Source organism: Silene latifolia, chromosome X (genome assembly GCF_048544455.1).
Source record: "Silene latifolia isolate original U9 population chromosome X, ASM4854445v1, whole genome shotgun sequence".
NCBI classification, from domain to species: Eukaryota; Viridiplantae; Streptophyta; class Magnoliopsida; order Caryophyllales; family Caryophyllaceae; genus Silene; species Silene latifolia.
The window spans coordinates 70,253,058-70,274,986 of record NC_133537.1 but is presented as its reverse complement, the minus strand read 5'-3'; the positions used below and the strand labels follow the sequence as shown (position 1 = coordinate 70,274,986).

At 35.7% G+C, this 21,929-nt stretch overlaps 4 protein-coding genes across 4 annotated transcripts; 1 reads left to right on the top strand and 3 right to left on the bottom strand.

Moving 5' to 3' along the window:
• Positions 1-3,409: 3,409 nt before the first annotated feature.
• LOC141617591 (uncharacterized) lies at positions 3,410-4,051 on the bottom strand. The gene has a single exon (XM_074434774.1). The coding sequence runs from the start codon at positions 4,049-4,051 to the stop codon at positions 3,410-3,412; it is 642 nt and encodes a 213-aa protein (XP_074290875.1).
• Positions 4,052-7,661: 3,610 nt separating this feature from the next.
• Positions 7,662-9,312, bottom strand: LOC141617589 (uncharacterized). Its single transcript, XM_074434773.1, has 2 exons — positions 8,842-9,312; positions 7,662-7,808 (listed from the first exon to the last, which is right to left on the bottom strand). Exons 1-2 carry the CDS (start codon positions 9,310-9,312, stop codon positions 7,662-7,664), a joined length of 618 nt encoding a protein of 205 aa, XP_074290874.1.
• A 110-nt stretch (positions 9,313-9,422) lies between these two features.
• Positions 9,423-10,892, bottom strand: LOC141617588 (protein FAR1-RELATED SEQUENCE 5-like). Its single transcript, XM_074434772.1, has one exon. The coding sequence runs from the start codon at positions 10,890-10,892 to the stop codon at positions 9,423-9,425; it is 1,470 nt and encodes a 489-aa protein (XP_074290873.1).
• A 191-nt stretch (positions 10,893-11,083) lies between these two features.
• LOC141617587 (protein FAR1-RELATED SEQUENCE 5-like) lies at positions 11,084-16,814 on the top strand. Its single transcript, XM_074434770.1, has 5 exons — positions 11,084-11,098; positions 11,273-11,360; positions 14,257-14,325; positions 14,474-14,551; positions 14,650-16,814. The coding sequence occupies exons 1-5, from the start codon at positions 11,084-11,086 to the stop codon at positions 16,812-16,814; spliced, it is 2,415 nt and encodes an 804-aa protein (XP_074290871.1).
• Positions 16,815-21,929: the final 5,115 nt, after the last annotated feature.

Genomic DNA, 21,929 nt, shown 5'->3' with positions numbered 1-21,929 from the left:
TGGAGAATGTCTGAAAATGATAATTTTGCTGGGCCTATCATGGTGTTCGTGTTTATCTATCTTGATAGAGTATCCTTCAGTTATTTTTCAGTCCCTCGGGTATTCCCAACATTAGCATCATGGACAGAAGAAAGGATAAAATCTAGGCTTAAGGATGAGATGAAGGATGGGTTTGGTACTGGAGGTGTTCTATGTCGCATTGTCAAGGCTACGGTTCAGCATGTAACTTTTAGTATCCCAATACAATTGGATATGCCTGAGGCTTTTATTCGAGAACCAGAGGCTACTGAGCACCTGAAGGCTAGAGAGGACCCAAAGGCTACTGAGGGCCCAAAGCCTACTGAGGACCCGAAGCCTACTGAGACAGTGGAGGAGGACAGTAGCCGGAGCAGTATGTTTAATTTCATGAAATTGGCAGAAGATGCAAACAATCTTGCTCTTGCCTATTCTAGCTTCTCAAAGTCTTTGGCAGAACCTAGAATGAATTATCCTGACAGTAAGATTGTACAACAGATGGCTCAAATCGCGTATGCTTTAAGTGATTGCTCCTATTCATCACAACCAACAATAGAGAGATTGAATATTCCTGAAAAGAAAGTTGATGAGTCTGTCAGAGTGGAAGAGAAGGGAGCTGAAAAAGTGAACAAGAGAGGAGCTGACAATGTGGGAGATAATGGAGCTGTTTGTAATGAAGGTGATAGTCAGAAGCAGGATCCACCTACTAAGTTTGGTAAACTTAAATTTAAAGATGAGCATGAGTTGTTGGCAGCTCTTCTTAAATTAGAAATTGCTTTGGGAAAACGGCCAGCAAAGGAGACAAGTAATGTTATCAACAAACCAACTTGTGTAACGGCTTCAGTTCCTGTTTCTATCAACACCAAAGCTAAGTCAGCTTCTCCTATTGTTTTGGACTCCGAGTCGCAAGAGTTTGAGCCACTGAATTTTGAGAAGAAACAAAAATCTTCTACATTTGTTCGACGGTCTCCACGGTTTATACACCCCTCCCCTCCAAAGTTTACACCACCTTCCCTCCCATCGGATAATGATTTTACCTCACCTTCATTTAGATTACTTAGTTCAGAATTACAATCACAAGAAGATGAGTTAAAAAAGTTCTGTGATATGGCTGTAAATCTTGGAGATGGAGTTGGAGTTGTGGAACCACTTTTTGTTGAACCGATTTCCTCATTGCCACCAAAAGAACCAGTGCACATTACAAGAGAAATGCTTAAGAGGAAGAGAGTTGAATCACAATTTTTCAGATCTCCTTTCCTTCAGAGAAGTATTATAGTTGCTGGGAATTTGAATAAAGTTGAAAAAGATGTATTGGAATATGTATTTTCAGAGTCATCTGATGAAAGGTATGATTTTACTAACATTGTGTATGAATTTGTGTTACACACTTTTTTGATTATAAAGTATGATTGTGATAACTAACTTTTATCGATACATGTTTATTCAGTGAGATCCTATTCCAATGTGATAACCATAAACTTAGTCGGGCAGATCTGAAGACGGTAGTGACAGGTGACATAGTGCCTAAATCTGTCAGACATGCTTGGTGTTTCATTTTGAACGAAAGTGAAACAAGTAGAGCAGCCAGTTCACCGTATAGGTTGTATCTCCCGCAAACTGATGATGAAGTAAGTTTATAATAATCTGATGATATTCTTGGAATTACTCATGTTTATCTCATTTGCAGTCATACTCCGCTACATTTTCTTATAATTTTTTTTTAATCACCAGGATCCCCTTATTGCTACTCATACTACCGGCATTAATCACAATTTTGCAGGAGCAAATCTCGTAAGTAAATATTGGGTTTTAAACCGCAAGTTTTCTGACTTTATTTTTTTTTATTCAATGTGCCAGTTTACTATTATTTCTAAACTGCAAATTTACTGACTTTTTACAAACATGAAATTGCAGATTTTTGTTCCAATAATCTCTGAGACGCCATTTGTGTTTTGTTTTAACTTCATAGCAATGAAGTTGGAAATCCTGCATGTGATAAAGCCAAAATCTGTCAATTATACAACAATGATTGAGTCTACGGTATGACCTGTAAAGTCCTTTTCTGAATGTGATATTTATTTTGGTTTGCTAAACAATTTTGTCAAACGTAATTTGTTATGAATTGCTTGGTTCGAAACAAGATTCCATCTATACAAGACGTCAAGAATCTGGTGACAGAGGAGTATATTCCGAAATCAAATATGGGTGATGGAGTTGATTCTGGGATTTATCTAATGCGTTTGTTGGAGAAGTACAGAGGCACTAGAAAAGGGTTTTCCTTAGGGTCTAAATGATGTAAGTTATGATTCATATAGTATACATCTAGCTACCTAGATACAATTCAATCAATTTGCTAGTCTCTATAATGCTTAACATATATTCCAATTTGTTTCTACACACATGTAATGCTTAACATATATTCCAATTTATTTTGTAGCACAACCAAGTTAAGCTTTTTGCTGCAAGAGTTTGCTCTCAGATTTGTTGTTTTGACGGTAATCAACTGAAGGATAAACTCTTATCAAAAGCTGGATCTTTGAGTTTTGATATGAGGTATCCCTCTATTCCTTTGAGTCAATATAATCATAAACTTTCTAATGAAGTTGTAAAGTTCTTGATAAATTTAATTTTTTATTTGTCCCTGATTTTTCTAGATTTGAAGCAGTTGACCAAGAATTCCAAATGAGAAGGCAGTCACAACATCAATGTCAACGTCAGCTCACAGACACAGAACTTCTTGCTGTTGTAATGAAAAGGGGTAAAGGAGTCGAGTAAGTTGTCAAATCGATAACATATTTGCACAATTAAATTTTGTTGATGCATTTTATGTTCTAATTATATTCATATACAGTTTAGACGAGACTCTTGTGAATACTGAGTGGATGGGAGTGTGTCGAAAAGGAATGCAAAGTTTGCAAAATCGGCACTGGGTAATGGATTTGGTAAGTTTTCCTAGACCTATTATTATTATTATTATTATTATTATTATTATTATTATTATTATTATTATTATTATTATTATTATTATTATTATTATTATTATTATTATTATTATTATTATTATTATTATTATTATTATTATTATTATTATTATTATTATTATTATTATTATTATTATTATTATTATTATTATTATTATTATTATTATTATTATTATTATTATTATTATTATTATTATTATTGTTATTGTTATTGTTATTGTTATTGTTATTGTTATTGTTATTGTTATTGTTATTATTGTTATTATTATTATTATTATAATAATAATAATTATTATTATTATTATTATTATTATTTTTTTTGCAAGAAGGATATTCTCATATATTTCCAAAATAGGATTACATGAGGTTCTTACAAAGCATAGCCACTAAACAGCAAAAGCGAAAGAGATACCCTAGACATTCAAGGCCTCTAGAATTGCAGTATGTTCAGTAGGAGATGATTTGTGCAAAAGGAGAACATGAACACAAAGCTTAATATCCTTGATGAGGCAGGGGGCTTGCCTCTCCTTGCCTTCAAAAAGACGATAATTCCTTTCCATCCAGATGTAATAAGTTGCTGCAGCAATACCACACTTGAACCACTTGTTCCTCCAGTGTTGCTTAGGTTTACTGCGGTGGCACCAGAGAATAAGGCTTCTAAGCTGCAAATCCCTAAGATTGAGTCCCATCCAGGAGAGAAGTGAAGAAAGGACAGTCTGGGAATAAGGACAATTAAAGAACAAATGTCTGCTGGATTCAGCATTCTTCTTACACAGGCAGCATCTATTGGCAATGCTAATCCCTCTCCTGCAAAGCTGATCCACAGTAGCAAGCTTCCTTTGGAGAGCTAACATAAGAGTAAACTTATGTCTGGACTGAAGGAAAGGGTCCTGAACTGCTCTGTAACAAGCTTGAGTAGGGAATTTAGGCCTTAGGAGATTGTAGGCTTTCCCAACAGAGAATTTACCTTTGGTAGTGCAAGTGAGCAACGGATCAATTGCTTTCTGACGATCGCAAACGGTGAGTGACCCAAAAATCCCTAGCAGTGAGGACATTTCTAAGGCTCTCAGAGTGATAATCCTGAATTTTTAAATCCCAAATGGAGGTATTAGCTAGGAAATAATGCCTAATCCAGGAAGTCCAGATAGAACCAGTGCCTTGAACAAAATGCCAAAGCCATTTAAGCATGCTAGCTTTATTCCAGACAGCAAGATTCTTAATCAGGAAGCCCCCCTCAGACCAAGGACTGCAGATACTTGCCCAATCTTTAAAGATCAGTTTCCTTTACCCATCCTGGTATCCCCAAAACAATTGTCTACACAACTTAGTTATGGTGGCACAGATATTCTGTGGTAAGAGCAGGCTACCACACCAAAAGTTCTCCAAGCCAAAGACCATAGAGTTGAGGACTTCAGTTTTACCAGCATAGGAGAGGAATTTGACAGCACAACTGCAAGCTAGGCGCTGCACTTTAAGAATAATAGGATCATACATGGTACTAGTGAGTCTAGAAGGATGTATAGGGAGGTCAAGGTATCTGAAGGGGAAAGAGCCTTCTTTTAAGCCAATGGCATTCAGAATGAGCTGTTTCAGAGTAGAGTTGACTCCACCAAAATAAGCCTCAGACTTCTCAAAATTAGCATTCAATCCAGACCAGCTAGCAAAGAGTTTCAGAATGTCAGCAATCTTCTGAACAGATGGCAAATCTCCCCTGGTGAAGACCATGAGGTCATCAGCAAAAATGAGATGTGTGAGGCCAAGCTTCATACATTTAGGGTGATAGGATACATCCTGGGAGTTGCACAATGTCCTAAGAATTCGAGAGAGCATTTCCATACTGAGGACAAAAAGTAGGGGAGACAGAGGGTCCCCTTGCCTAACTCCACTCCTGCCCTTGAAAAACCCATAATTTGATCCATTAACTTTGAGAGTAAACCAGGCACCAGTAACACATCCCATAATCCATTTGATAAAGACTGTAGGGAAGTTCAGAGTGGTAAGCATACTAGTGAGGAAAGGCCATTGTATAGAATCAAATGCCTTACTTATGTCAACTTTGAGCATGCATCTGGGAGTCAGGTATTTCCTTTGGTATCCCTTAACTAAGCTCTGAGTTAACATGACATTTTCAGGTAAGCTCCTACCAGGTACAAAAGCAGCCTGCTCATAGCCAACGAGCTTGGCCACCACCTTCTGCAATCTAGTTGTCAGAATCTTGCTAATAGTCTTATAGATGACAGAGCAACAGGAGATAGGCCTGAAATCTTTGACAGTTTGGACCACTTTCTTTTTAGGAATAAGGGATATAAGAGTGACATTGGCCTGTTTAGGCATAAAACCAGTCTTGAAGAAATCAGTAACAGCAAGGCAAAAGTCATCAGCAACTATATCCCAAGTGGCTTTGAAAAAACCAGAGGAAAAACCATCCAGTCCAGGGCTCTTATTAGACCCAATAGAAAATAAAGCAGCTTTGATCTCTTCCCTGGACATAGGTTCAGTGAGCAGCATCTTATCATGGTCATCTAGGCATCCAGCCTGAGCAATAGAAGAATCCATACTCTGGACAGGGGTAGAAGAACCAAGGAGCTGCTTATAGTAATCAACAAAGGCCTCACCCACCTCATGGAGTCCATGATGAGTACAACCATCTAAATCCTGGATTTCTCCAATGAGCTGACTCTGCTGTCTCTCCTTAATCATAGTGGAAAAGAATTTAGACCCAGCATCATTAAGTTTGATATCATGAATTTTGGCTCTTTGAATCAGGATCTTAGCTTCAGCATCCTTAAGCTTCCAAAAATCCTCTTATATGTAGGTGCTTGATATATATGGTGTGATGTGCACATGTGATAGAACTGATATTCTCTACTTGCCAACAACAGTGCAGGTAGATAATTAAGATTCAGATTCGAAAATGCAGTTTTTCAGATTCGAAAATGCATTTTTATACATTATTATTATTATTATTTATACATGTTGATTCAGATTCGAAAATGCAGTTTTTTCAGATGTATTAGTCCTCAATATCTAAACAATTTTATAATTTTCAGTTTGCTAAGCACGCATTAAGTCCTCAGAAAGGAAATATTGTCTGGTGCCCTCATCTTAAGATGCACTACAAGCCTGAAAATGGAGCAACTATTGAAAAGGTAAATTTGTTGGGAATCTAGTGGAAAAGTTGTTTTGGAGTTGGGTGGAATGTCATTGTATGACCTTTACTACTATGACATTGGTAGGTGTTTTTCACAATTGGCAAAAATGGTAATCATTGGTTAGCTTCTGTGTCGGACCTCAAGAAGCAGGAAAACTATATCTTGGACTCATGCAAGCCAAACTTAGAAAAAGCATATGATATTGAGGAGTATAATTCTTATGTGGAGGATATTGTATGGACTCTACTTTTTTTGTTATATTTTTGCATTTTTATTATCAGTTAGTATGAAATTATTTTATTACTATTTTTGATAAGTTGTTGTCATTCAAAGGTGTTCCATGTTGCAAATCAGTTTGAGCACCACAAGGGTTACAATCATCTTAGGGGCATCATCTTGTTTACTACTGTTGTTATCAATGTACCTCAGCAACAAAACACATAAGTTTTCTAAAAACTTCCTTATTTATTAAGCTGGGGTTAGGGGGTTTCATATAGTAGATTTCCACTGTTATAAAGTTTTGTCCTTTAACAAGATGTAGTTTTTCACTTTAACAATCTCATACTGTATGTGTATTTATGATTGCGGACTATTTGTTATGAAGTTTCTGGAGGGTGCAATACACGATAAGAAATTATGGGAGGACCAAAACTATTTCAAAGTGAATTTAATAGACTTGATAAGTAAATTTTCATATTTTACGGTTTGTTCACTTTACGTGTCATTACCTATCGTCATTTTAATTTACAGAATATGATTGCTTATCGTCGACAAATTATGTTGAAACTACTCAAGTGGGAGAAAAATACTGCAAAGGTAATTTTTGAATATGTGGAACTGATAGATACATATATGTAGGTGCGATAGAACACGTTAGTAGGGCACACAATCTTAAATTGCTGGATAGACTTCTTTCAGTGTGTAGATACACACCTCCTGTTGTGTGGATACACTTCTTCGGCTGTGCAGATACATCCCAGCTACTGCGTGAATACACACCTGCAGCTGTCTACATACACACCTACAGTTGTCTGCATACACACCGGCAGCTGTGTGGATATGCATTGTTGGCTGTCTGGATACACATATCAGAATGTGCGAATACACCTCCGATGTTGGGTGGGTACATTCCTACTATTCTGTGGATACACACCTGCAACTAGTGTGGATACACATCTCTGGCTGTTTGGATACACACCCGTTGGTGTGTGAATACACAGCCCCGACTTTGTGGATACACATTCCTACTGTTTTGTAGGTAGACATGTGCCGGAGATGCTAATTTTATTTTACATGAAAAATTATTTTAAACTAACTTAACGTTACTTTTTTCATGTTTTATGGCCAGGTGAGTTTGTAGATTATTTTAGCAGATGGGAGTGTGTTTTGTGGATGTGTTGTGCGTACTGAAGTGTAATCGAATTTAATAGTGTTGTGTTCAAACATTCCAGGAACATTTTTGACACAATGGCTTTTGTTTCAATCCTTTTTCAATGTATGGTTACTATTAATACTATTCAGTTATTAAATTCCTATTAACCCATATTGCGGTTGTTGCGTGGATACACATTACTGGCTGTGTAAACACACATCTATGAGTTTCTTGGTACATTGCCTGTGGGGATACAGATTTTCGGCTGTGCAGATACACCACAGCTGCCTGTGGATACACACCTGCATCTGTGTGGATACACATTGTTGGCTGTCTGGATACACATCCCTGGCTTTGTGGATACACATGTGCCGGAGATGATAAAATTATTTTAAACTAATTTAACGTTACTTTTTTCATGTTTTGTGTATATACATGGTTACTATTAATAATACCCAGCTAGTAGTTATTAAATTCCTATAACCAATAAAGTAAATTTAATTTTTAATTCATCAAAATTCCTCTGAACAATTTGTGGGTTAAATAATCTTAATTGATGTGGGTCAAACAATTTGTAGCTAAGTATAGCTACCATGACTTTAGTACTGATTTGGTGAGAACAATAGGCGAGGTAGTAATGGCACATATGACAATTATGGTAAGAAGAAACACCACATGCAACATTCAAGTTACGAGAAAAACTACACCAATTCACTATTCCCATTGTTTCATCAATATTTATGAAGTAAAGAACTTAATCTACAATCTGTATTAATATTTTATTTTTAATTATGGTACCACCACTATTTTTCCACCTCTTCCTACATGTAGACTATTCTACATATGTAGAAACAAGAAGATTATGTTTATCGTCCTTCGGCCTAAAACTACTTTGTATGTTTTCTATATCAATCAATATTTCTTACGTGTGTCACAGCTCGACTTTTGAGTGTACACAATAAAAGTTTGTATAATAATAGAGAAGCAAAGTGTTGGAACGGTAAACGTGAGACATTAGACAAAACCAAACCATCGCGACTATAGGGATCCATCATAACTAAGCGCAAAGCACGCTAAGGAATTATGGCCCAAGATGCGTTAATTAAACATGACAATGTACCTTGGACTTTACACACTAGAAAGTTTTTAAAAGTCGTTACACACTAGAAAGACCACTATTTAAAGTCAACTACAACATACTTCTTAGAAGTCTTTACATACTAGAAAGTTTTTAGAATACTTAATACAACTTAAACTTTTTCTAGCTGAAATCAAACTGGAGTCATTTTTGAGTGGCTCGACTAGGACAATTCCTACTAACATGATGAGTCATTTCACCGCAAGCACGACATTTCCTCAAAGGCTTGGCATTTTCTTGTACTGCCTTTTCCTTGTTTGAAGTAATCCGTCTTCCCGATCCCTTATTCTTACACTTTTCTGGTGGTAGAACACTAGCTTCAGACGGTATTTTTGAGCAAATAAGCATCTCAATTTCAGCTTTCTTGTTTTTTGACTTCCCACGCTTAACTGAAATCATCAATTTCTCGTTGAAACCGCGAAGAAGTTCAAGCAGCTTATCACCAAGTTCCTCATTATCTTCATCAAGCGAAACTGAAGTAAATACTTCCGACCACAATTCACTTATCTTGCTTTGGTGGTTTTCTATTGACATACAATCAGCTAGGAGGGTTGTCCCAACAACATTAAAAATAGGACGACAGGTTGCATATTTGCTCCATCTGTCTAATAGATACTCCCTAGGTATATCATCAAACCCTCTATATTTTAACATTCACATAACATGCTTACAAAGTAACCCAATTCTTTCAAACATCTTACACGAACAAGAAAATTTATTACCACTTAAATCAACTTTGTATACCTTGTCTTTCTCGCGGTCCATTATTGAAATATGCTCATTGTTGTCTTCAGTTGTCCTAGTTGAAAGACCACAAGTAAAACACGCATTTTGGAGTTCTTCTTGAAATTGATAAAAAAAACAGTGTTGGTGTAAAATTCAGAAGTTTTCTTTTCTAGAAGGAGAGGTGTTGATAATTTTGGAGAAGAGTTCTTATCATCAGCAGTCACCTTAGCATATTTCCAACGCTGCACATCCATAGCCGATTGGAAAGGCATCCAAAACACAACAAGAGTGAGGTGCGGGTTTGTGAAATTTCCAAAGAAGCTATTTTCAGATTCTGACCTTGATGTTGTGCGCATAATCCCACCAAGATATATGTCTCTAAAGTAGGCAGGAATCCAACTTGAACGAATGTCAAACATTGACTTCAGCCACTCATGATCAGAAAGCTCATACGAAGAAAGGATCGATTTCCATCTCAATTCGAATTCTTGTGTATCAATCTCTCCATCCCAAACAATAGAATTTATGTCCTTCAAAAAGTTTGTGTTTTGGCAAATTGTTGGCCCGACTTTGTCTGGCAACTTTTTCATTATATTCCACATGCATAATCGGTGTTGTGTTTTGTCACCAAACACATCTTTTACAGCTTGATTGATGCCTTTGCATTGGTCAGTTAAAATTGTAGTAGGATAGAAATCACCCATAGCCTTCACAAAATTCTCAAACAACCAGGTAAATGATTCTCCATCTTCCTTTCTTAACAAACCACCCGCAAAAGTGACGCATCTTTTATGGTTGTCCACACCAGTGAACGGACAAAACACCATTTTATATTCATTGAAGTTATAAGTAGCATCAAAAGAGACGGCTTCACCAAAAAGGGCATAGTTTTTAATTGAGATTGGATTTGCCCAAAAAACCTTACTTTGTCTTTTTTCATCATCCACCTCAAAGTCGAAATAAAATGATGGAGACATAGCCTTCTTTTGCATGAAAGTCTCCAATAACATCTCAGCATCATATTCCTTGATATATTTCTTAACATCCCTTGAAAAGTTTTTGAAATCTTCTAAAGAAGCCCCAATATTTCTGTACCCTTTTACATATTCTTTAAACATTCTAAAGGAATCCACCGGACCATGATTTATCCTTGAATTATCCATGATCATTTTCTTGTGAAAGAGGTTCAAATTCCTAGATGGTTTCATATGAACCATTGTAGCTGGTGTAACCATTGCGTGTGTGTGTACCTCAACAAAATCATAAATTTGGTATTCACCGGTATCAATTATCTTAAAACTAACCTTAGCTTCACATGCTGTTCTCGTAACAGTTCTCTTTCTTTTAGTCCCCTTGTTCCTACTTTTGCCTTCTTTATTACACACACAACGCTTGTGTGTAATAATCCCATTAACCAATTTTGTTGAATCTAACATTGGAATAAACCCACAAACTTTTGCATATTTGTTGTAAAAATCTATTCTATCTTCCAAATTTGAAAATATCATACCGTTGATTGGTTTTAGATCTTCTGGACACCTTGGGAATCCAAAAATTGTGTTTTCAGAACCAACTTGTGGGGGTTTCTACAAGATGATTTAACCAAAAGGTTGTTATTTTAAGGCAAGTACATTATATTAGTGAAATCAAACCTTGTTAATGAACAAGCCACAATTTTTTTTACCTGGTGCATTAGTCAATGGAAGCACATGAGGTATATCATTGTTCATTAGAGCATCAACATTAGCAAAGAAAGACTATACTGCTATCGCACAGGAAATGACACACAGTAGAAAATGCATTATGTTCCAGTACTAAAATCAGCCAAAAAATATACTCCATAGGTACACATTACTATGATATTAGATACAATAGTTAATGTATTTAGATACATGCTCAAGCTACATTTTTTGTACCTGTTGCATCTATCAAGGGAAGTACAACCGGTATATCTGAGGCATGGACATTAGTAGCAGGTATACTATCTGCACATGTACACATCTCATTCAAATTAGATACAGTAATTCATATGTCACTATACATCAACAATTTGCTGTAGAGAAAAAGAAGTTGCGATTTTCAAACTGCTAAAGGTTCATCCAAAAATTTTCAAGTGCTATACTAGCTCAATTTTTTGAAAGGTGCTCTACAGTGCACAAAACCATAATCAATACGATTATTTATCAAATACGGAGCACAGACTTTCTCACTCAAGCCGCAACCATGCTAGCTACGACCCAAAAAATAGACGAGAGCAATATGGTTGAGTTAATATTCCACAAAACACCACATTAGGTACATGATACCCACAAATTATAAATTACACAACTTCTAAATTTGATCAAATACATAAACACCATGCCTCAGATACACTGTTTTAGCTAGTCAGATACATTTTTTTTCAAATTAGCTGGAATCATGTATCTAACAGCCTGAAGAGATGTATCTTTGGCTAAGAATTTTATTCTGTCATGCCCCCATTAAACACAAAAAAAAATACAAAAACAGGCAGAAAAATTATCCAGAGGTAGAAAAATTATACAGAGATACACATCTTTGTGATCCTAGATACATTAGTTCAGTTTTGTAGATACATACTCGTTCAGTTCTAGCTAGAAGCATGTATCTGACTAGTTCGTACCTGAACCCGTATGTATCTACAAAACTGAACTAGTGTATCTAGGATCACAAAGATGTGTATCTCTGTATAATTTTTCTACCTCTAGATCATTTTTCTGCCTGTTTTTGTATTTTTTTTGTGTTTAATGGGGGCATGACAGAATAAAATTCTTAGCCAAAGATACATCTCTTCAAGCTGTTAGATACATGATTCCAGCTAATTTGAAAAAAAATGTATCTGGCTAGCTAAAACAGTGTATCTGAGGCATGGTGTTTATGTATTTGATCAAATTTAGAAGTTGTGTAATTTATAATTTGTGGGTATCATGTACCTAATGTGGCGTTTTGTGGAATATTAACTCCACCATATTGCTCTCATCTATTTTTTGGGTCGTAGCTAGCATGGTTGCGGCTTGGGTGAGAAAGTGTGTGCTCCGTATTTGATAAATACTCGTATTGATTATAGTTTTGTGCACTGTAGAGCAGACTTTCAAAAAATTGAGCTAGTATAGCATTTGAAAATTTTTGGATGAACCTTTAGCAGTTTGAAAATCGCAACTTCTTTTTTTCTGCAGCAAATTGTTGATGTATAGTGACATATGAATTACTGTATCTGAAGAGTCTATTGATCCAAAATACTCAAGAGGGGGGGGGGTGAATTGAGGATTTAAAACTTTTTAAAGCTTTTTCGATTATGCGTATGTAATTGATTATTTAAAGTTTATTGATTAAACTTTAACTAATCAACTAATGAAAGTAAACGGAATAAACGACACAAACGAAAGAACGAAGAGACACACGGTTTTTGAAGTGGTTCAGTTTCACAAGTCGACACCTACGTCCACTATTCTCGATTAATAAATTTAGTACCTTTCTACGGATTACAAATTTACTAACCCAACTCGTACAACTAACTCTAGCTGTAACTCAATGAGTACCGTTAAATACTCGAGTGACTAACTTACGCTAATAAGAAAGCACTAATGATTCTAACAAAGGTTCACGTTAATGAACAAGTTAAGAAATCAACTAAGCACTATTATCTTATAACGATAAAATAAGAACAAGTATGCGAGTTTTAAAACACACGACCTTTCAAAATAACAAAACGGTTTTTCTTTGAAAACACACGGTTTGCTTTGTAAAGATGAAATCAATTTTTATGCTTAAGGTCTCTCTTTTAGATGTTGTAAATAGCAAAGTATTTATAGAGAAGGAAGGAGTAGGCTACACGGTTTTGCACAAACCCTAATAGCCGAAATAATAAGATATCAAAGCAAATCATATCTTCTTATTATCTCTTTCCTAAAAGCCTTAAAAGATAATAAAGAATATTCCAAAAGATAGAATATAATCTATTCAAATATTATCTTTACTATAAATTCTAAGATTATGATAAGATTTCCTAAAACAAGAATATCTTTTATCATAAACAAATATATTAAGTAAGATATATAAGATATGTAAAGATATTATTATAGAATAAAATCTTTACCTAATATACCCTAGGTAACACGAGATGTCACGGCTCATATGCCTCGTGACTCGTGCAAACCCTAGCCTTAACATATGATTTAGAATTTTCATTTTAAGAGAGGCTATGTTGAAACCCTAATTAGTAGCAAAGTCCAACTCATAAGTTGATCCATCACGACTACTAATCAACGTCCAATACAAAGCCGAACTCCTCACTAAACCGGGCTTTATTATATAAATACTTTTATTAAAACATTTAAAATAAACTTTAAACAATTATAAAAATAATTTTCGAAACAATATAAGTCGTGTGTAAAAACTCAGCATCTCAAAGTTATAGTAGGGGAGCTATAGCATTGAGCTCTTTTACTAGTAATGTTATAGCTGCAAAGCTATAACTTTGCCAATTCAAGAAACTCATTCTTGATTACCATCACGAGATAATCACCTATACTATTCTAATCTTCAAGAAGATCTTCGAGTATAGGCTACGTCATCATCCAAGCTTGATTAATCTTTAGACGAACTTCGTCTTCACATAATTCTTGAATGAATCTTTAAACCGTTTGATCTTTGAACGAGGGCTTGAACTTTAACATGCAATTGTCACAATCTTCTTTGTTGCTTGTTTGTAATAAATTAATTCTAAAACACTTGACAAACAATTACACGCAACAAGTATATAAAATGTAAAACACCTTGACATCATCAAAACATAAACATATAAGCTATATGATCCAACAGTATCTAATTTGAATGAGATGTGTACCTGTGCAGATAGTATACCTGCTACTAATGTCCATGCCTCATATATACTGGTTGTACTTCCCTTGATAGATGCAACAGGTACAAAAAATGTATCTTGAGCATGTATCTAAATACATTAACTATTGTATCTAATATCATAGTAATGTGTACCTATGGAGTATATTTTTTGGCTGATTTTAGTACTGGAACATAATGCGTTTTCTACTGTGTGTCATTTCCTATGCAGACAGTATAGCTGCTGCTAATGTTGATGCTCTAATGAACAATGATATACTTCATGTGCTTCCATTGACTAATGCACCAGGTAAAAAAAATTGTGGCTTGTTCATTAACAAGGTTTGATTTCACTAATATAATGTACTTGCCTTAAAATAACAACCTTTTGGTTAAATCATCTTGTAGAAACCCCGCAAGTTGGTTCTGAAAACACAATTTTTGGATTCCCAAGCTGTCCAGAAGATCTAAAACCAATCAACGGTACGATATTTTCAAATTTGGAAGATGGAATAGATTTTTACAACAAATACGCAAAAGTTTGTGGGTTTATTCCAATGTTAGATTCAACAAAATTGGTTAATGGGATTATTACACACAAGCGTTGTGTGTGTAATAAAGAAGGCAAAAGTAGGAACAAGGGGACTAAAAGAAAGAGAACTGTTACGAGAACAACATGTGAAGCTAAGGTTAGTTTTAAGAGAATTGATACCGGTGAATACCAAATTTATGATTTTGTTGAGGTACACACACACGCAATGGTTACACCAGCTACAATGGTTCATATGAAACCATCTAGGAATTTGAACCTCTTTCACAAGAAAATGATCATGGATAATTCAAGGGTAAATCATGGTCCGGTGGATTCCTTTAGAATGTTTAAAGAATATGTAAAAGGGTACAGAAATGTTGGGGCTTCTTTAGAAGATTTCAAAAACTTTTCAAGGGATGTTAAGAAATATATCAGGGAATATGATGCTGAGATGTTATTGGAGACTTTCATACAAAAGAAGGCTATGTCTCCATCATTTTATTTCGACTTTGAGGTGGATGATGAAAAAAGACAAAGTAAGGTTTTCTGGGCAGATCCAATCTCAATTAAAAACTATGCCCTTTTTGGTGAAGCCGTCTCTTTTGATGCTACTTATAACTTCAATGAATATAAAATGGTGTTTTGTCCGTTCACTGGTGTGGACAACCATAAAAGATGCGTCACTTTTGCGGGTGGTTTGTTAAGAAAGGAAGATGGAGAATCATTTACCTGGTTGTTTGAGAATTTTGTGAAGGCTATGGGTGATTGCTATCCTACTACAATTATAACTGACCAATACAAAGGCATCAATCAAACTGTAAAAGATGTGTTTGGTGACAAAAGACAACACCGATTATGCATGTGGCATATAATGAAAAAGTTGCCAGACAAAGTCGGGCCAACAATTTGCCAAAACACAAACTTTTTGAAGGAAATAAATTCTATTGTTTGGGATGGAGAGATTGATACACAAGAATTCGAATTGAGATGGAAATCGATCCTTTCTTCGTATGAGCTTTCTGATCATGAGTGGCTGAAGTCAATGTTTGACATTCGTTCAAGTTGGATTCCTGCCTACTTTAGAGACATATATCTTGGTGGGATTATGCGCACAACATCAAGGTCAGAATCTGAAAATAACTTCTTTGGAAATTTCACAACCCCGCACCTCACTCTTGTTGAGTTTTGGATGCGTTTCCAATCGGCTATGGATGCGCAGCGTTGGAAATATGATAAGGTGACTGCTGATGATAAGAACTCTTCTCCAAAATTATCAACACCTCTCCTTCTAGAAAAGAAAATTTCTGTATTTTACACCACCACTGTTTTTAATCAATTTCAAGAAGAACTCCAAAATGCGTGTTTTACTTGTGGTCTTTCACCGAGGACAACTGAAGACAACAATGAGCAAATTTCAATAATGGACCGCGAGAAAGACAAGGTATACAAAGTTGATTTAAGTGGTAATAAATTTTCTTGTTCGTGTAAGATGTTTGAAAGAATTGGGTTACTTTGTAAGCATGTTCTGTGGGTGTTAAAAGATAGAGGGTTTGATGATATACCTAGGGAGTATCTATTAGACAGATGGAGCAAATACGCAACCTGTTGTCCTATTTTTAATGTTGTTGGGACAACCCTCCTAGCTGATTGTATGTCAATAGAAAACCACCAAAGCAAGATAAGTGAATTGTGGTCGGAAGTATTTACTTCAGTTTCACTTGTTGAAGATAATGAGGAACTTGGTGATAAGCTGCTTGAACTTCTTCTTGGTTTCAACGAGAAATTGATGATTTCAGTTAAGCGTGGGAAGTCAAAAAACAAGAAAGCTGAAATTGAGATGCTTATTGGCTCAAAAATACCGTCTGAAGCTAGTGTTCTACCACCAGAAAAGTGTAAGAATAAGGGATCAGGAAGACGGATTACTTCAAACAAGGAAAAGGCAGTACAAGAAAATGCCAAGCCTTTGAAGAAATGTCGTGCTTGCGGTGAAATGACTCATCATGATAGTAGGAATTGCCCTAGTCGAGCCACTCAAAAGTGACTCCAGTTTGATTTCAGCTAGAAAAAGTTTAAGTTGTATTAAGTATTCTAAAAACTTTCTAGTATGTAAAGACTTCTAAGAAGTATGTTGTATTTGACTTTAAATAGTGGTCTTTCTAGTGTGTAACGACTTTTCAAAACTTTCTAGTGTGTAAAGTCCAAGGTACATTGTCATGTTTAATTAACGCATCTTGGGCCATAATTCCTTAGCGTGCTTTGTGCTTAGTTATGACGGATCCCTATAGTCGCGATGGTTTGGTTTTGTCTAATGTCTCACATTTACCGTTCAAACACTTTGTTTCTCTATTATTATACAAACTTTTATTGTGTACCCTCAAAAGTCGAGCTGTGACACACGTAAGAAATATTGATTGATATAGAAAACATACAAAGTAGTTTTAGGCCGAAGGACGATAAACACAATCTTCTTGTTTCTACATATGTAGAATAGTCTACATGTAGGAAGGGGTGGAAAAATAGTGGTGGTACCATAATTAAAAATAAAATATTAATACAGATTGTAGATTAAACTCTTTATTTCATAAAAATTGATGAAACAATGGGAATAGTGAATTGGTGTAGTTTTTCTCGTGACTTGAATGTTGCATGTGGTGTTTCTTCGTACCATAATTGTCATATGTGCCATTAATACCTCGCCTATTGTGCTCACCAAATCAGTACTAAAGTCATGGTAGCTATACTTAGCTACAAATTGTTTAACCCACATCAATTAAGATTATTTAACCCACAAATTGTTCAGAGGAATTTTGATGAATTAAAAATTAAATTTACTTCATTGGTTATAGGAATTTAATAACTACTAGCTGGGTATTATTAATAGTAGCCATTTATATACACAAAACATGAAAAAAGTAACGTTAAGTTAGTTTAAAATAATTTTATCATATCCGGCACATGTGTACCCACAAAGCTGGGGATGTGTATCCATACAGCCAACAATGCGTATCCACACAGATGCAGGTGTGTATCCACACAGCTGCAGGTGTGTATCCACGCAGATAGCTTCGTGTATCTCGCACAAATAAAAATCAGATCCCCACGAAAGTGTACCCAGAAAGTTATAGATGTGTATTTACACAACCAGTAATGTGTATCCACACAACAGCCGCAATATGTGTTAATAGGAATTTAATAACTTAATAGTATTAATAGTAGCCATACATTGAAAAAGGATTGAAACAAAAACCATTGTGTCAAAAATGTTCCTGGAATGTTTGAACACAACACTATTAAATTCGATTACACTTCAGTACGCACAACACATCCACAAAACACACTCTCATCTGCTAAAATAATCTACAAACTCACCTGGCCATAAAACATGAAAAAATTAACGTTAAGTTAGTTTAAAATAATTTATATGTAAAATAAAATTAGTATCTCCGGCACATGTGTACCTACAAAACAGTAGGAATGTGTATCCACAAAGCCGGGGCTGTGTATTCACACACCAACGGGTGTGTATCCAAACAGCCAGAGATGTGTATCAACACTAGTTGCAGGTGTGTATCCACAGAACAGTAGGAATGTATCCACCCAACATCGGAGGTGTATCCGCACATTCTGATATGTGTATCCAGACAGCCAACAATGCGTATCCACACAGCTGCCGGTGTGTATGCAGACAGCTGCAGGTGTGTATGCAGACAGCTGCAGGTGTGTATCCACGCAGCAGCTGGGATATCTGCACAGCCGAAGAAGTGTATCCACACAGCAGGAGGTGTGTATCTACACACTGAAAGAAGTCTATCTAGCAATTTAAAATTGTGTGCCCTACTAACGTGTTCTATCGCACCTACATATATGTATCTATCAGTTCCACATATTCAAAAATTACCTTTGCAGTATTTTTTCCCACTTGAGTAGTTTCACCATAATTTGTCGACGATAAGCAATCATAGTCTGCAAATTAAAATGACGATAAGCAATGACACGCAAAAGTGAAAAAATCGTAAAATATGAAAATTTATTTATCAAGTCTACTAAACTCACTTTGAAATAGTTTTGGTCCTCCCATAATTTCTTATCGTGTATTGCACCCTCCAGAAACTTCATAACAAATAGTCCGCAATCATAACTACACATACAGTATGAGATTATTAGAGTGAAAAACTTCATCCTGTTAAAGGACAAAACTTTATAACAGTGGAAATCTAATATATGAAACCCCCTAACCCCAGCTTAATAAATAAGGAATTTTTTAGAAAACTTACGTATTTTGTTGCTGAGGTACATTGATAACAACAGTAGTAAACAAGATGATGCCCCTAAGATGATTGTAACCCTTGTGGTGCTCAAACTGATTTGCAACATGAAACACCTTTGAATGACAACAACTTATCAAAAATAGTAATAAAATAATTTCATTCTAACTGATAATAAATGCAAAAATATAACAAAAAAAGTAGAGTCCATACAATATCCTCCACATAAGAATTATACTCCTCAATATCATATGCTTTTTCTAAGTTTGGCTTGCATGAGTCCAAGATATAGTTTTCCTGCTTCTTGAGGTCCGACACAGAAGCTAACCAATGATTACCATTTTTGCCAAAAAACACCTACCAATGTCATAGCAGCAAAGGTCATACAATGACATTCCACCCAACTCCAAAACAACTTTTCCACTAGATTCCCAACAAATTTACCTTTTCAATAGTTGCTCCATTTTCAGGCTTGTAGTGCATCTTAAGATGAGGGCACCAGACAATATTTCCTTTCTGAGGACTTATTGCGTGCTTAGCAAACTGAAAATTATAAAATTGTTTAGATATTGAGGACTAATACATCTGAAAAAACTGCATTTTCGAATCTGAATCAACATGTATAAATAATAATAATAATAATGTATAAAAATGCATTTTCGAATCTGAAAAACTGCATTTTCGAATTGTGGACAATGGGCCACGGGGGCGCTTGGGAAACAAGCGTTTGCATTTGTGGAGTCGCCACCAATTTTTATGGGAAATTGGAACCGTTCGAATACCTCGTGTCATGTCAAGACACAAAGTAGTGACATGAACACCAAGAACTTGTTACCCTTAGCATTCTATGTCTAGAATGACTCTCGTGGATGCCAATGAACACGGATGTTCACAGAGATCTGGAGTAAGGGGTGAGGGTACGTATTAGGAAGCTCTTTTGATCGAACACCTAATCCCGCCCGCCTCGATAGCGGCCTCTACTAATGATTAGGGAAATCATCTATACTTGATATATCGTCGATTATATGCATGCAATGTAACATCCAAGTTTTAATCCTAGCATGTGAAGATTTAACTAAGTCGGTTAACACGTAATTTAGCATATAATTGGGTCGAAGTTGGAATTAAGGTTCAATTACATGTGAAAACATACAAATGATACAAAATACAATGATAAAAGAAAATTACAATAAAAATTACAATGGGTTTAGCGATTTATGTCGAAAATACCTTTAAAACGGATAATTTGAGAAAACGAAAGAATAAAGGAATTAACGAATGAAATAAAGAGGCGATAATACGGTTAATAGTTAATTATACGTAAGCTAATTAAACTAGGTCAAAGCGAACGGAAGTTCGAGACAGAAATCAACCTGAACAGCGCAACAGATCGCGCCCTTTGGAAGAGGCGCAGCAGCTTGTCGATTCTTTGTCTGTTCAAGGGTGAGTTCTGACTGTGAGTTTTAATCGAAAATAGTTAATATTTGTTAGTGAATTTAAGGATTTGATTAATATATTTACTCGGATGGAAGTGATTTAATTCATAATTACATGTGAATGAGGGTCATAAAAATAAAACATGGACGAGACGAATACGAATGAATTATTTACATGAATGAACGATTGATTAGTGACATAGGTGAACTAAATAGGTTAAACATAACGAATTAACGACAAATATGCGATGAATATGACAATAGACAGATCAGAATATATCAAAAGTCGTATTCCAGAAACTCAATATGAACAAATCGAATCTCTACAACCCGGATTGAATTTAATGACGAAAACTCGCAAATATGAGATTATTAGAGATTTAAGTCGGATTTAATGATTAAATAAACGTATTAATGATGTCTAAACAATATACATGTGAAATTATTATGTTATTGTACCAAAGAATTAAAAAAAAACAAACGAAGGAGACGAACTACAGAGGACGAAGGAAGAAGAAAGGAAGCAGGAACTGCGTCAGCCTCACGAAGAGGCGCAGCAGACACTGCGATCCTTCGAAGAGGCGCAGCAGTTGCTGCGTCCTTTCTCGACGGTTTGTCTTCTGGTAATCCGAAAAAAGGTTTTAAACGAGGTTTTATAAATCGATTTTAAGAGGTGTTTTCGACATAAATCTTACATTGGTGATACAAAAAGTAAATAACAATAATAAAAGAGAGATTTACACCCTCAGACTTACATGTTTGACGAAACGAGATGAACTAAGTTATCGATTTGTGATGCTCGACTCGAATGTAACGAAAGTGCCCTCGTAAGAGGAAAACGATTAGATTGATTAACTTGATTATGGGGGAGTTGGTCAAATTGGTCGGTCATGCAAACGAGGCTGGTACTCAGAAGAATCCGAGCTTACGTGATCGAATGTTCAAGCACGTAGACGCCAAAAAGTAAGAACGCGGTCTAGAATGCAAAGGGAGAAGAGAAGGGCGGACACTCGCGTGAGAAATTTGAGGAGCGAAGCTCCTATTTATACTAATCATGTGAAGGAATAGGGTTTTCGGAGAGACTTTGGAAGTGAATCTCGAAAAGATATGAAAAAGATACGAAAAATACGCAGAAAAGGACCTGGGAAGAGGCGCAGCAGTCACTGCATCTCTTGGAAGAGGCGCAGCACCTGCTGCGTCTGTTCCCAGGTGGTTTCCTCCTGCGGAAGAAAGATTTCCGCCTTTAAGTTATTGAATGACGGGATAATTTGGTTTTCCTTAATATTTTGTATGAATATTACGGGAAATTGTTTACCAAAGATTAAAAGATTGTGAAATATTTATAAAATATGGAATAGAAATATCCGGAACATTCCAAAATATTCTGACTCGGGATTTAACGGTTATCAGAAAATGAAGACGGTTTTAGGCCCGGACTCCAAATATACTCTAATT